The 12,735-nt window shown below is 40.0% G+C and overlaps 1 protein-coding gene across 2 annotated transcripts; it reads left to right on the top strand.

Moving 5' to 3' along the window:
- Nucleotides 1-807: 807 nt before the first annotated feature.
- Nucleotides 808-12,710, top strand: LOC146659226 (C-Jun-amino-terminal kinase-interacting protein 4). Of its 2 annotated transcripts, none has more exons than XM_085423164.1 (28): nucleotides 808-939; nucleotides 1,881-2,239; nucleotides 2,342-2,536; nucleotides 2,625-2,745; nucleotides 3,809-3,879; nucleotides 3,992-4,056; nucleotides 4,548-4,620; nucleotides 4,729-4,898; nucleotides 5,179-5,438; nucleotides 5,831-5,888; nucleotides 6,085-6,237; nucleotides 6,331-6,373; nucleotides 6,467-6,594; nucleotides 6,727-6,780; nucleotides 7,196-7,336; nucleotides 7,936-8,068; nucleotides 8,340-8,426; nucleotides 8,927-8,974; nucleotides 9,119-9,260; nucleotides 9,424-9,466; nucleotides 9,601-9,681; nucleotides 9,789-9,856; nucleotides 9,975-10,123; nucleotides 10,221-10,392; nucleotides 11,066-11,179; nucleotides 11,271-11,369; nucleotides 11,489-11,578; nucleotides 11,685-12,710. In XM_085423164.1, the coding sequence occupies exons 2-28, from the start codon at nucleotides 2,141-2,143 to the stop codon at nucleotides 11,801-11,803; spliced, it is 2,976 nt and encodes a 991-aa protein (XP_085279290.1). In that variant the 5' UTR covers nucleotides 808-939; nucleotides 1,881-2,140; the 3' UTR covers nucleotides 11,804-12,710. The 2 variants fall into 2 exon arrangements, with proteins under 2 accessions (XP_085279290.1, XP_085279289.1); XM_085423163.1 differs by having other exon boundaries at nucleotides 5,179-5,448; nucleotides 5,835-5,888.
- The last annotated feature ends 25 nt before the right edge of the window (nucleotides 12,711-12,735 follow it).

Here is a 12,735-nt window from a genome sequence, read left to right as displayed (position 1 = left end):
AAACAAACAAACATAACAAAGCTCTAACCACATACAATGAACATGAAATGTACTGAGGGACCAATACTGCCCAAAATACTGACTTAACTGATTTACCTTCATTTTCCCTTTAGTTTTGTTACACAAGAACAATGTTTAAAGTTACATTTAATAAAATCGAGTCCAATTAACTGTACCCGATTGATATACATTCAGGTTAAGCACATTTTCCTTAAATATTAAGTATTTGAATTATTATTCTTTTTTTGTCTTTTTTTTTTTTTAGAATATCGCCATCTAGTGGAAGGAAAACTAACTGTACTTTATCCTAAGACAATTCTAGCTTTTGCAAGTTTGCAGTAGTTTTACTTTAGTTTCGTCGGTGTAATATTAAACACGTTTGCATGATTGTTTTTCCCCATCTCACTAGGAAAGAGATCCCTGCACAAATATCCCTTAAAGACACTTCATCTCTTTCGACTTTTTAATTTGACATCACATCTGTAATGTTTTTATTTTAATGATTCGCTCACAAACATTGCGGTAAACTGTTCCAACCACTTGTGGCAACATGGGAAAAGAGATTGAGCTGTTCTCAGGAATGTAAGGTATTTCGACAGGTTTCGGATTCGAACGTGCTTTCCTCAGATCACCTGACAGTCCGCTGCAAACTCCTTGGTCACGTGTCGTCGCTCAAGTTTCAGGAAACCGTTTTTTTTCCTCCTCTCGAAAACAAAACTAACAATGTCCCGCCCATTTAACCGTCCATTGGTTAGAGCAAACAGTTACAGCGCTCGCATTGGTCAATCTGAGGACATGTCTGCGCACGTCAAATTCGAGCAACACCCCCTTCTTTAAACTCGTTTATGTGTAATTGATATCGTCCCGAAGAAAAAGACGGCTGGAGTTTCCTTATTTTGGGGCAGTAAAATGAAAGTTGTGAGGAAGTCAGGCGCTAAGGTAAGTTTGTAAAACGGCAGCCGAACAACTGAAGAAACACGGCTTTATTTTTGGCTAGATTTCAACTTTGTGAACCTACTGCTAACGAACTCTCAAGGTGTCCACTGTCAGGCTTCTTACTTATTTATACAGTATGCCGATTCGAGTCTGTTAGGTCTAGTAATGCTTACCGAGAGTATTAATAATTAGAGTAAGGAGTCGAATAATAAAACCTATCGCTGTCATAGTCTGTCATGTTTGCTTAGTTGGTGCTATTTGTGGAGCTTTTAAAAACACACACACAGGAGGTCACTTGGTCTGCATGCTATGGTATTATCCTCATTAGATCCATATAAATAATTAACAGAAAGCCTCACCGTACTGAGGTGAAATGTCAGCAGTTTGAAGCACACAACTCGACTTTAAAGTCAAATATGAAGTATGTGATTCTTCGCTCTATTTGCTAGTTCACAGAACATAGTTGTGTCTTGTGCTATAGCCTGGAAAACCAAGGAAACGGACAACATCACATTAGGTATCTATAGTTTAGTTGTGATTTATAAGGGGTTTTTTTTAAATTATTATTGATCCCAAGGTTGAACTACTGGGGAAACTATTATAGATTAAGATCAATTTATTTGGTGTGAAAGCAGACGTTTTAGCTGAGTAAAAGTGCAAAACAAAGCGTTTAAAAATAGAAAATACACCAAAACCAGGAAATAGCTTCCTTTTCTTATTTCTTTTAATATTTAATTGATCAAAACCTAATAGCCTGCTTCATGGTCTCAAAAAAGTTCAAAGAATCATACCGGAATACAAGAAAACCAAATGATTGTGTTGTGTCACTTCCAAGGTTATAGTAATGCTGAAAAGGGAAAATGGCCAAAACAGCTGACAGTGCACTTCCAGTTAAATCATCTCTAAAGAAAGTGACATGACCTTTTCCTTCCTTTTTTCTGCAGGATGGACTCTAAAACACCTCCAGACATCAGATAAACCTCTATAGAAAGTGAAGTCTTCGAGGATGCTGCTGTATGAATGAACATGTGGAGAATGGGAGGTGCTAGTGTTGGGAGAAAGGTTAAGAACCTAGACAAACGAGTTGTTAGTGAGAAACTGTAACACACCATCGACTCACAGATCTGTTTGCTTTTGGTTTTGAGCTTTTGGCAACTGTGTTGCAGCAGAGGTAGCGAAAAAAAAAGAAAAAAATCTTTGGCTGATGGAGTACAGTGAGAGAGTGCTTTGTGGGACCGGGGAGGTGGAGCCGGACCCAAACATTGTGAGTGAAGAGGCAGGAAAGCTGTATTCAGAATTACAGGTAAGAATGAGAACAATATGTTATGTTGATCTGGGTGGAAATATTATTTACATGTGGTCACAGATACCTGTTTTCTCTCTCTGCTGCTTTACTCTATCACAGACTGTTATTGAGATCCATGGTGAAAGCGTGGTGGAGTCTCTGGTACCCATATTTGTGTGGGTACTGGAGGGCCTGGCCAGCTGCAAAGCACAGCTGAGAGACAGGGAGGAAGAGGCTGAGAGGGAGAAAGCTGAACGAGAAGAGCTGCTCGAGCGATATCATGCAGAGAAAACACTGAGGAAAGAAAGTCAAGAGGTGAGTCATGATACTGTGAAGGTGTGCTATTGCAGGTTTTATTGTAAAAGCAGGCATTTCACTGTTCAAGTCTTTTTCTTTTCTTAAGAGGTATCTTGAGTTGGATGACCAAATTGAACAGGAGAGGAGAGCCATGAGGGGCAGGGAAAAGGAGCGAGAACGGCGAGAGAGAGATCTAGAGAAGAAAGCAAGACAACAAGCTGATCAGTGTGCGTATTTGAATATTTACCAGCAACAGTAATGTCACTGGTATTGTTTTGACCCTGTACGTCGGTCTCTGTTGATAAAATATGTTTCTGGAAACCTCTACTGCAGTAGAAGCTACTGCAAAGGCAATTTGAGGATTTTTAGCTGGTGTTCATATGTCTGTGGACAGATACTGTCAACATGACAGCAGCACAACTGTACAGGCGTATTGAGATCAAAATAAAGTCTTAGATTCATGCAGTAACAATGCAGTAATGACTACTCGGGGGTTATAATTTTAACATGTTAATCGGGTTTGTGGGGCTCTCATGCACAGTTTTCTCCAGGACGTTTAGTTGTTTGGTTTCATTTCTGTTTTTTCTTTTGAGTTTATCCTGTCTTTGCTGTGTACAAAGAGTCACGCACAATGAGGTTGGCAGCAGATTGTGTGGGTTTGCCATCCAGGGGTGACATGGTGGTGCAGCCTGCAAGTTCTTCCTGTGACTCTGTGGATTCTCTCCAGGTGTTCTGGGTTCCTCCCACAGTCCAAAGATACGCATGTTAGCTTAAATGCTGATTTGAAATTGCCCGTAGGTGTTTGAATAGTTGTTTGTCTCTATATGTGACCCCTGTGACAGACTGGTGACTTATACAGGGTTTATCTTGCCTCTCACCCCATGACAGAAGGAATAGGCTGCACCCCCTCCCCCTTATGACTCTGAATTGGATAAACTAAAGAAGGTGGATTGATGGACATTTGAATATGGTTTGCACAATGGAATAGGCTTGTATTCAGGATTTGGGAGGTTTAAAGGCCACATCAGTCCCTTCTTTCTGTGTTTCTCTAGCCATTTCGAGACAATTTCTTTAGTAGAGGACATTGCCCTGAAATAAATCACATTACACAAAAATAAATGTGAAGGTGCAAAGTTTTCCCACAGAGCACAATTTTCACTTCAAATGTCAGTGGTTTAAAAGTTGTGGCTTACTGGTGTGTATCAGGAATAAATGCCAAAGAGCAACTCAAGTCTAGTTTTAGGTGTCTAGACTGTATTCTGTTCTTACATGCCTTCTGTTTTCTTGCAGTGGTGGCCTTGGAGGAACAGAAGGCAAATCTCAGTAGAGAACTGAGCGCACTGAGAAATACCCACAACAAGGTCAGATATTTTTGGTTAACCTCCATGCGTATGCTCAGTAACCACTGTCTTATTCTTAAGTCGTCAGGTTTCTTACATGTAGCTGATGTTCTTTTCTTTTCTTTTTTTTTAGTTGGCCCTGACATATCGGGAACTTTTGGAAAAGAGGAAGGAGTCTGAAAGAGATTCTCCTTTAAGGTTCTTTTCAACATTATGCTAAAACACATTTGCTATTCTGCATAAAGTATCACACAGGAAGACTTTAAGTAGCAGCAGCCTTATTGTGAATCGTGTTGTAGCCATGCGCAAAATGAAAAACTCTCAGCCTGTTGTAATATTAAACTAAATGTTGAATGCTTCTGGCATTTCTGACAGCAGGTTGGTGGTATTTCTTTGTTTGAAAGGGATATCAAGTACAGTGTATACCACATGTGACTGAAAATGAAAACCTGAAGCTACTTTGTAGCGTTAACTTCAGCTTTTTAGTTGCATTTGGCAAGAAACTCGCAAATTCTCTACCTTTATTGTTGTTAAATGCAATATTTGTGGAAAGTGATTAGTAAAAGATTATTAACTAGAAATTTTTTTTTTTTTTTAAAGTCACAGGATATATTTTAGAAACACCGTTGCAAGAACATGGTGAAAAATAAGAGGATTTAAAAAAGCATAAACTGAGTTGTTGCGTTTAGGAATCATGTGCGTTCCAGGAATGCTGACTTTCCGTCACATCAGGTCTTGCCAGAACCCAGTGTTACTGAAAAGGTAAATGGCTTTGCACCTAAAATGACCATCTTCCAAATTTCTAATTCGAGATTTTGCCAAAGATGTAGCTTACGTGTTCTGTTTTGTTTTGTTTTTTTTCTTTTACAGATGATTAAAAGACCACATTCAAAGTCTGGTCCCCCCTGTTTGGAAGATCTCATGGCCAAGAAAGAAAAACAGGTCGATAGAGCTGCAAAGCCTTCCACAAATCAGTTTGTCATTGACATCATAAACTCCACTCCTGAGTTGGCACATTTTAATGGCTGTGTAAATGCAAGGTACTAACCTGAAAGCATTAACTGATTTATTTCAGCTTTATATTTATTAAAGCTTATTTATATACATATATATATTTAATGGTATACCTTGTGTTGTGTGTGTGTGTGTGGGGGGGGGGGGAGTTGTGTGTGTGTGTGTGTGTGTTTCTTGTCTTGTTTTTATGGACATGTAGTCTGCCAATAAAGATTGAATTGAATTGAATTGAATTAACTAAGCCAACATTTACTTGAATTCATCTGCTTGCACACATATTGTATCAACCACCTCCAAATTTTTCAGCACCCCAGTTAAACCTGACACTGAAGAACCTTTAAAAGGTGAGCTGGAGACCAGCTTCAAGGACGAGATGAATGAGTTGGGGCAGAGCAAAGTAGAAGAAGAAAAAGGAGAAGAGGCGGACAAAAAGGATGAGGGAGAGGAGGTAGAGGACGAGGATAGTATAGAGTGGGAGCTCCGCAACACTGACTCTGTATTCTCTGAACTGTCTGAGCTGAGCCGCGATTATGTGGAGAGTGTAGACCGAGGGGCCAGTGTCAGAGGTAAATGCAAGTTTGTTTTTTTTGTTAAGATCTGCATTCCTGAGTTGCTTTTTTGAGTTTTAAAGAAATAAATGTCACAAACATAGAATCTTTGCTGCTTCTTTGAAACACAAAGTGATCCGAGGCAAAAGAAGTGACAGAAAGTTGGTATCCAAAAATAATCAGGCTCTGTTGGGAGACTATTTATACTCTACTTATATTAAGTTCAAGTATGTGTTTTACAAAGTTTTACTTCCCCTTTTCCTATTCTACAAAATCTCATGTCCTGATTTCTTCTTAAACATGAATGCAGGTTAAATAGTCCTTAATACAGGTTAGAAATGTATTAATTTCAGTACTTGTCTGTTTGCATGTGCATTCACGCAGTTTAATTTTTTTGTGTGTGTTTTTAGGCAGCGTAGACCAGTCTGAGGAGATTCTTTCTCAGTATGAGGAACTGAAAGTCACCCAGTGAGTCCTCAGTTTATTTTCTATGACTAGTCTATTGTGATTTGTTGAGGACATGGGGAGTTTCCAAACACTTGGATTTCTTACTTCGCCAAATACCAACAGAAAGCTTTGTATTATCTAATATGATTAACCACTGTTTTTCTTTTCCACCATAATTCTGAGTTTTATATCTGATGCTATACTTCCTTTTTCTCAGTGAATTGGTTGAAACTGCTCGTAAGACTTTGATATCTCGGGTAGTGGAGCTGACAGATGAGCGGTCAGCTCTTAAACTGGAAGTGGAAACTCTTCGGGAAACACTCTCCCGATTGGAGGGGCGGGTGAAGGAGAAGGAGGAGGAAACTAAGAGGTGAAGAGGATCATTCAGCTGTTCAATAAATAACCTGTTCATTGTTGTTATTACATACACGTTCTGACAATAATCTCGCCCTTTATTTTACAGACTTCGGAAAGAACTGGAAACTTGTCAGTCTGAGGATTCTGATGTAAGCTGTGATGTACTATCTGTAGGTGTAGTCTTCACTGCCTTTCTAGCTGCTCATAGATGGTTTGATGGATTAATTTATTTTCCCCTTCAGGTGTCTCAGCCAGCATCCATGCGTAACTTTTCCCGTTCTGAAATGGCTCGCGTGGTCATGGAGAAGAACCAGTATAAGCAGCGTCTGTTTGAACTGCAGGAGGCGGTTAGACGCAGTCAGACACTCAGGTAACTTTTGTGCCTTTCTTGAAGATTTAAAAAATTGTTACATTTGAGAATCTGTTGTGTGATTACAACAACTCGTGTAACATCAGTGGCTCAAATCTTTGCCTCCAACCTCATCTATTACTTTTTCTTTAGAGCAACAAAGGAGGAGAGATTTTCAGAAGAAAGAAGGTCAAGTGTTTGGAGAAAGTAAGTAAATCTGTCTTTGAAAATAATTTACGACTTGTTACACACCCATCCTCCTGTACCTTAAGATGATGTTGAAGCTCTTATAACCCAAACAGAGGTGGGTGGTGCAAGCCGCATGATCTGATATCTGAGCTGACATCTTCATAACAGTGTTAGTCCAGGATCATCATTGCAGCTGTGCAGTCACATTGGCTGAGCATTCAGCTAGCAGTTGCCAAGAAGTGCAGAAAACAACACGAGATGAGAACCATTACATAAAAGTGAAAAGGCGTCAGTTAAAATGCAGGAGAGGGACAAATGTTTTGGTGTTGTGGTGTTACTAAATGCACCTGGCATTAGGTGGGCTGAAATTAAGAAGTGTATATTTGTTCATGGTTAAAATACTTAGAATTGTTCATTTTTTCTTCAATTAAAGATTCAACCGCTTCTTTGGCCGGTCCAAGGAACCATTAGTTTCACCTCCTGCTTCCATATCAGCTCTGCGACCTTCCCCATCACTCACTCGCACTGCTCTGGGCTCTCCACAACCACCAACCATCAGTCGAACTCAGGCTGAGTAAGCATCTGTCTCTTAATAAGTTACTCCTGCTTATGTGTTTTTCAGCAGTTGTGTGCAAAGATTTAGACAAAATGCAAGTGAGAAAAATAGAGATTGGATCTGAGTGAGGTCTTCTCTGAACTACAGAGTCTGGCCTAGCTGATTACCTCATTGTCAATAAATATTTTTCATTCACGGTTGGGGTTCAGCTACTTGCTAATGCAAGTGAAATAAGAATCAGACATGAAAAATTATCCGTTCCCTTTATATCTGTGGGAAATTCATAAGCACGCTTCACAAGACAGCCTAAGAATATCTCAGAATTTTAAGCGATAAGCTGGAAACATTGGATGAAAATCATAAATAGACACTTTCTATTTATATACAACAAGTGTTTGCCTCGGCCACAGGAGAGGTCACTAAGTACTGAAACAGGAGTGTCCAAACTCTTGCACCGGCCTCGGGTACTTCTTTCCACTTTCCAAATTATTAAGTAAATGAAATGCAAGATACTAACAGTGAAGGCTCTTTGTCCTACCGTGGCTCTATGTATTTCACTTAAAAAAATAAAACATATTTAATGTGAAGCTGATAAATGCCAGAATCATTTTGTCTAGGTCTGCTTCTCCTGCTGCTCTTTCACCACGTGTCAGGAAGAGGGAAATCTACAGAGAAATTCGCTCCCAGATTTGGGGAACTCTGGGAAAGCGGCAGTTACATGGCTGGAGCCTGCCACTAGCAAACACACAGGTAGTAGAACCACATTTCTATATACAAATAAATAGTGACGTGCTATAGAGAATAAATAGGAAACAGTGGAATAAAAAGCTTCCTGTTGCTGTTATTGAGTCTATATAGTTAAAATACTAAAACAATGAAAATAGTAACTATACCAATAAAAAAAAAAAAAAAAAATAATGTCTGGCTTTCATTCAAGACTTTTTTTTGCACAATATGGATATTTACTGTGCAGATCACTATACAAGCAATACTCCGGTAAAAATATTGTTAATTACTGTAGGACTCCAGTGAACCAGTACCAGAGCCTAAAGACGTGCCTGTTCTAATGCAGCTCAGACTGCTGGATCACAAAGAATCGACTGCCAAGGTAAATGTCACTCAAAGGAGGCTTATTTTCTGTGCAGAAGTCTTGAACTACCCCACTGGATGTCACTCAGTGGTTTCGGGGACCTTTTTTTTTTTTTTTAAAAATGGATGGAAATATGAACCCAGAAAAGTACCACAAGATTTTGATCCACCATGTCATACGATCTGGAAAGTGTCTAATTGGCAATACCTTCATTTTTCAACATGACCATGGTCCCAAACATACACATTGGCCTCACCAGAGCCCGGGCCACAACATTATTGAAGGGGTGCATGGGATCATCTTGACAGAGAACAGAAGAAAAGGCAGCTGTCATCTAAAGAAGAGCCTTGAAGGTCCTTCAATATGCCTGGAGAACTATTCCTGAAGACTACTACCCAGTTTCCTTGCAAAATGTAAAGAAATTAAGGGTGGCTCAAAACTTTTGCACAGCACTGTTTAATGCACAAGATGTTTTTTGTTTTTAACCATGAATTCAAAGCTACTTCTGTTCCCTTCAGCTTAAGTGTGCAGTCGCAGTCCCATCTGAGATCTCTGGCGAAGCCACAGTAAGTTTGTCATAATCCTAGTTAAGAAGCAGCTACAGTCATCCTCTAATTATGATCACCCAACCATGACTAACACTTGTCGAGGCACAAATTGGTTCATGCCATTCATCTTTTCAAACTTCATATCCACCCCTTTTCTGCCAGTGTTCTGTGTGGGTAGTTTCTGGCCCTGCCTCCTGCAGTGATATTACAGTGATTGATCCAGCACGCTCCAACACAGTTCTGGATCAGTTCAGCCTCCCTCCCACAGCTCCTGCCCTCTGCATCTGTGCTGTGCCTCCCATAGGTCAGTGCTGGTACAATGGGCTGCAGCAGCTGCCCACAGATGACTTGTCGAGTGTATTCTGTACTTCTATTATCCCCTGTTACCGTGCTGTTTTACTGGAAACGCTTGGAAATCAACATTGCTTACTTAGCTCTGACAGGGCCTGTCTGTCTTGTTATTTAAGGTAACACTGCAGGAACTGTGTGGATTGGAACTCAGGAAGGAAGGTAGTGCCAGCTGAATAAGCAGTTTACGACAGTAAATATCATCTAAACAATTAAAAGACTTTTTTGTCTGTTAGTTTATCACAGACTGCCTCTTCTTCCCTTGGCTCCTTTCTCCCATTGTCCTTCTCTCACAGTATACTGGTGCATTTGGCCTCTGCTGGCAGAAGCCTCTGTCTGCGGTCTGTATCCCTCTCTGAGAGTGTTCATTCTCTCACGTGAGTTCTGTCCATTTGCATTTGGATGTTGTAACACGAGATGAGTTACCTTGAAGTCTCTAAGCAGAATTGAAAACGATCTACTTTGTGTTGACTCGCTCTCACAGGTATTCACAGGGTCAGGTCATTGCTGGTTTAGGTGATGGGACTTTGGCTTTTTTCTCACACAGTACAGGTAATGGATTTGTTTCAAACTTACATCCAGCTGTCTCGGCTAATTAATTTCTTCATTTTGTTTGATTTGCATAAGTGAGTAAAATGAATAATGATGCAATGAGTCGTGTGATTAATAGATGGCTGGAATCTGCAGTCACACTCTTTGATGCCTCTTGGATCAAATCCTGTGCAGCCCATTCGTTGTTGCCTTGCAAAAGGCGGCCGCTTGTGGGTGGGATACTGGAACAAAATCTACGTGGTAGACACTGAAAGCAAGAAGGTGGAGGTAAGAAACAGAGGAAATGATACCTATTATTGTTTATTGTGTCTCATTCTTACCATATCTTTAACTCACTCTCTTTATTCCTTATCCTACTTTATAGCAAACATTCTCAGTCTCTGAGCGCAGTGAACAGCAGGTTCGCTTTCTGTGCGCTGGTGGAAGTGGGGTTTGGACTTCCTGCCGACTGGACCCAATCCTCAGGCTGTTTGACTGGTCCACAGGACGGCCACTACAGGAAGTTGACTTTGCAGCTTTGGTCACTAAAACATTAGGTAGTCGAACCGTTTTTGTTTGTTTTGTTTTTTTTTTTTTTTCTTACAATACATATACCTGTATGTATGACTTAAGTGTTGTTACTGAGCAGCTACTAGAGCAAAAAAATCATTTGATGGACTACAGTAATGGGAACATTTATTACTATCATTTCTTATTTGGTAACTGGGAAAAAAAAAGTAATACATCTCTTTAAATTTTGCTTCCAAAGAGCCAGACTTTGTTGTACTTTTTTAATCAGTCTTGAGCAATAGTTTTTCTGAAGGCTTTCTGAAGATATTTCTCTTTTGACATTGGCTATTTGAAAGGCTAAATGTGCCAAATTACACATAAACTGAACTGAAAGTCAGTGGCAACAGGTCCTATGTAGTAATGAACTCTCTTAGAAGCTTTCTTGTAATTTGTCGCCATATAAGGTGGTCACACCAAATATTGACTTTGAAGCTTGTACACTTTTTTGCCTTATGTACAATATTTCCATGTATGTACGTTTCAATAGATTGATGCCCCTTTTCCCCATTTTCTGAAGAAAATATAAAGCAATAAGGGATGCAGAGTACTGTGTGTATATTTTATTCATTATTTTTGTTTTACATACATTTTGTTTTGTAACCGACCACTTTAACTTTAATCTCACAGCTTTGCTAACCAGTTTTCTCTCTCTCTCCACAGGCCAGCCCTTCCTGACACTCTCACCTCTCCAGATCTCCTCTCTCACTGTTATCTGTGGCCGTTTGTGGGTGGGCACAGGAGGTGGTGCCATTTTCTCCATCCCTTTGTCCATAAGTATGTTTAGCTTAAGAATGCCTGGAACTTAAAGTTATTTGGCCATAAATGGTCTCTATGTACTATTAACCATATTACGAACTCTCTGCAGCTTCAGAGGATGTTTCCATCCCTTATTGCTCCACTGCATCTGCCCAGCTGTGTTACCATGGACATAGACAAGTTGTCAGATTCATCATTGCTGCACCCGGTAAGAGTTAGATAGGCATTACATGTAACTTCTTAACAATTAAGTGAGACGCTTCAGATTGCACATGCATGTTATTTTTTGTGTTTGAGTGACCACAAAAAAATGTTTGTGCCTGTCAGGTTGTTTGATCACCAATCCTGGCAGCAGCCATGTCACTACTGCTCAGCTTATCCTCAGTGGAGGAGAGGGCTACATCAACTTTCGAATTGGTAAGCTGAAGAATAATAAAACTGTACTTAAGTCTGTCTCATCCATTGCATCATTTGTGCACTACTTGGTCTATTTAAAGGCTGACAAAGTCCTCTTTGTTTCCAGGAGATGATGCAAGCGATGACTCGGAAGAGGTGTCCCAAGCCACGCCACAGCGATCTGAACGTAGTCACATGATCATCTGGCAGACTCCCACACCACCTGTGCCTAACCCTGCACTCTGAGCTTTTTCATCTCACACGTCCTTTTCCTTCAGCGCAGTGCTGGTACCCAATCTAGAAGCAACACCAACTAAATATATTTCTGTACCTGAAGTTTGAACCACTGATGTCAGCAGCTGTGTGAGAGTGTGAGAGGGACTAATGCAAGAAATTCTTCTGACTCAGTTTATCCCAACTTATCCCAGGTTTAAACCTGCTGGAATTCTGGCAGCTCTCTTGTTCCCTCAGCACCAGCACTGCATTGATGGAAAGGAGGTAACTGTTCCATGCTTCTCACCTATGATGAAGATGGAGCAGACTCAACAAAGCATTGAAACGGGTCTTTCGTGGAACTGAATGAACCAACATCTTAGTGTGGTAGCAATAAAATACCATTTAAAGATATGAATCATACTTGTTTACCTCATTTATATTTTCATATATATATATATATATCTTTTGATATCTAATTATCCTAATGGATGGTGAAACCTTCCCGTGTGCCTTCATCTCATTTTATATCACTGCTGTATAACTGGTCAGTAATTCAGCTCCCTGGTGGTTAATAGATCAATACCTTTGCCCTAAAAATCAATGCAGTATTGCTGACTGTCAACTGAATTATACATTTTTCCTTTGCTTGGTGGGGAAAAAAAATGTAGAGAGGAGTCGTGCATGCATCAAAAACATATAAGCTGGTGATGTGGCTTCTCTCGTAGCTGCTGTGTACATACTTTGTTGTTAATTGTGAACTGGAGACAGATTTTTGGTCTCGCACCATAAACACAATCAGACATTTTATTGTCTTATTAAAGCTCCATCTTTTGTGATGTATATTTTTTGGGTATTCCTGCCATGAGTGTTAACTCAATTTCTACCTGTTCACAGTGCTTGAGGTGTCTGTATTGAAAATATATCCGATATCCCCTCGCTTAAAGGAACAACTTCAGAAGCTG

Source organism: Rhamphochromis longiceps, linkage group LG11 (assembly GCF_057381845.1).
Source record: "Rhamphochromis longiceps isolate RC_006_pf linkage group LG11, R_longiceps_female_GT1.1, whole genome shotgun sequence".
Lineage (NCBI taxonomy): Eukaryota > Metazoa > Chordata > Actinopteri > Cichliformes > Cichlidae > Rhamphochromis > Rhamphochromis longiceps.
The sequence above is the reverse complement of the archived record's forward strand: the minus strand, read 5'-3'. Positions and strand labels throughout refer to the sequence as shown.

Coding starts and splice junctions, on each gene's coding strand:
- LOC146659226 (XM_085423163.1), top strand. CDS start 2,141: ATGGAGTACAGTGAGAGAGTGCTTTGTGGGACCGGGGAGGTGGAGCCG. Junction 7,337..7,935: donor ATCAGTCGAACTCAGGCTGA/GTAAGCATCTGT, acceptor CATTTTGTCTAG/GTCTGCTTCTCCTGCTGCTC. Junction 11,180..11,270: donor CTCCATCCCTTTGTCCATAA/GTATGTTTAGCT, acceptor AACTCTCTGCAG/CTTCAGAGGATGTTTCCATC.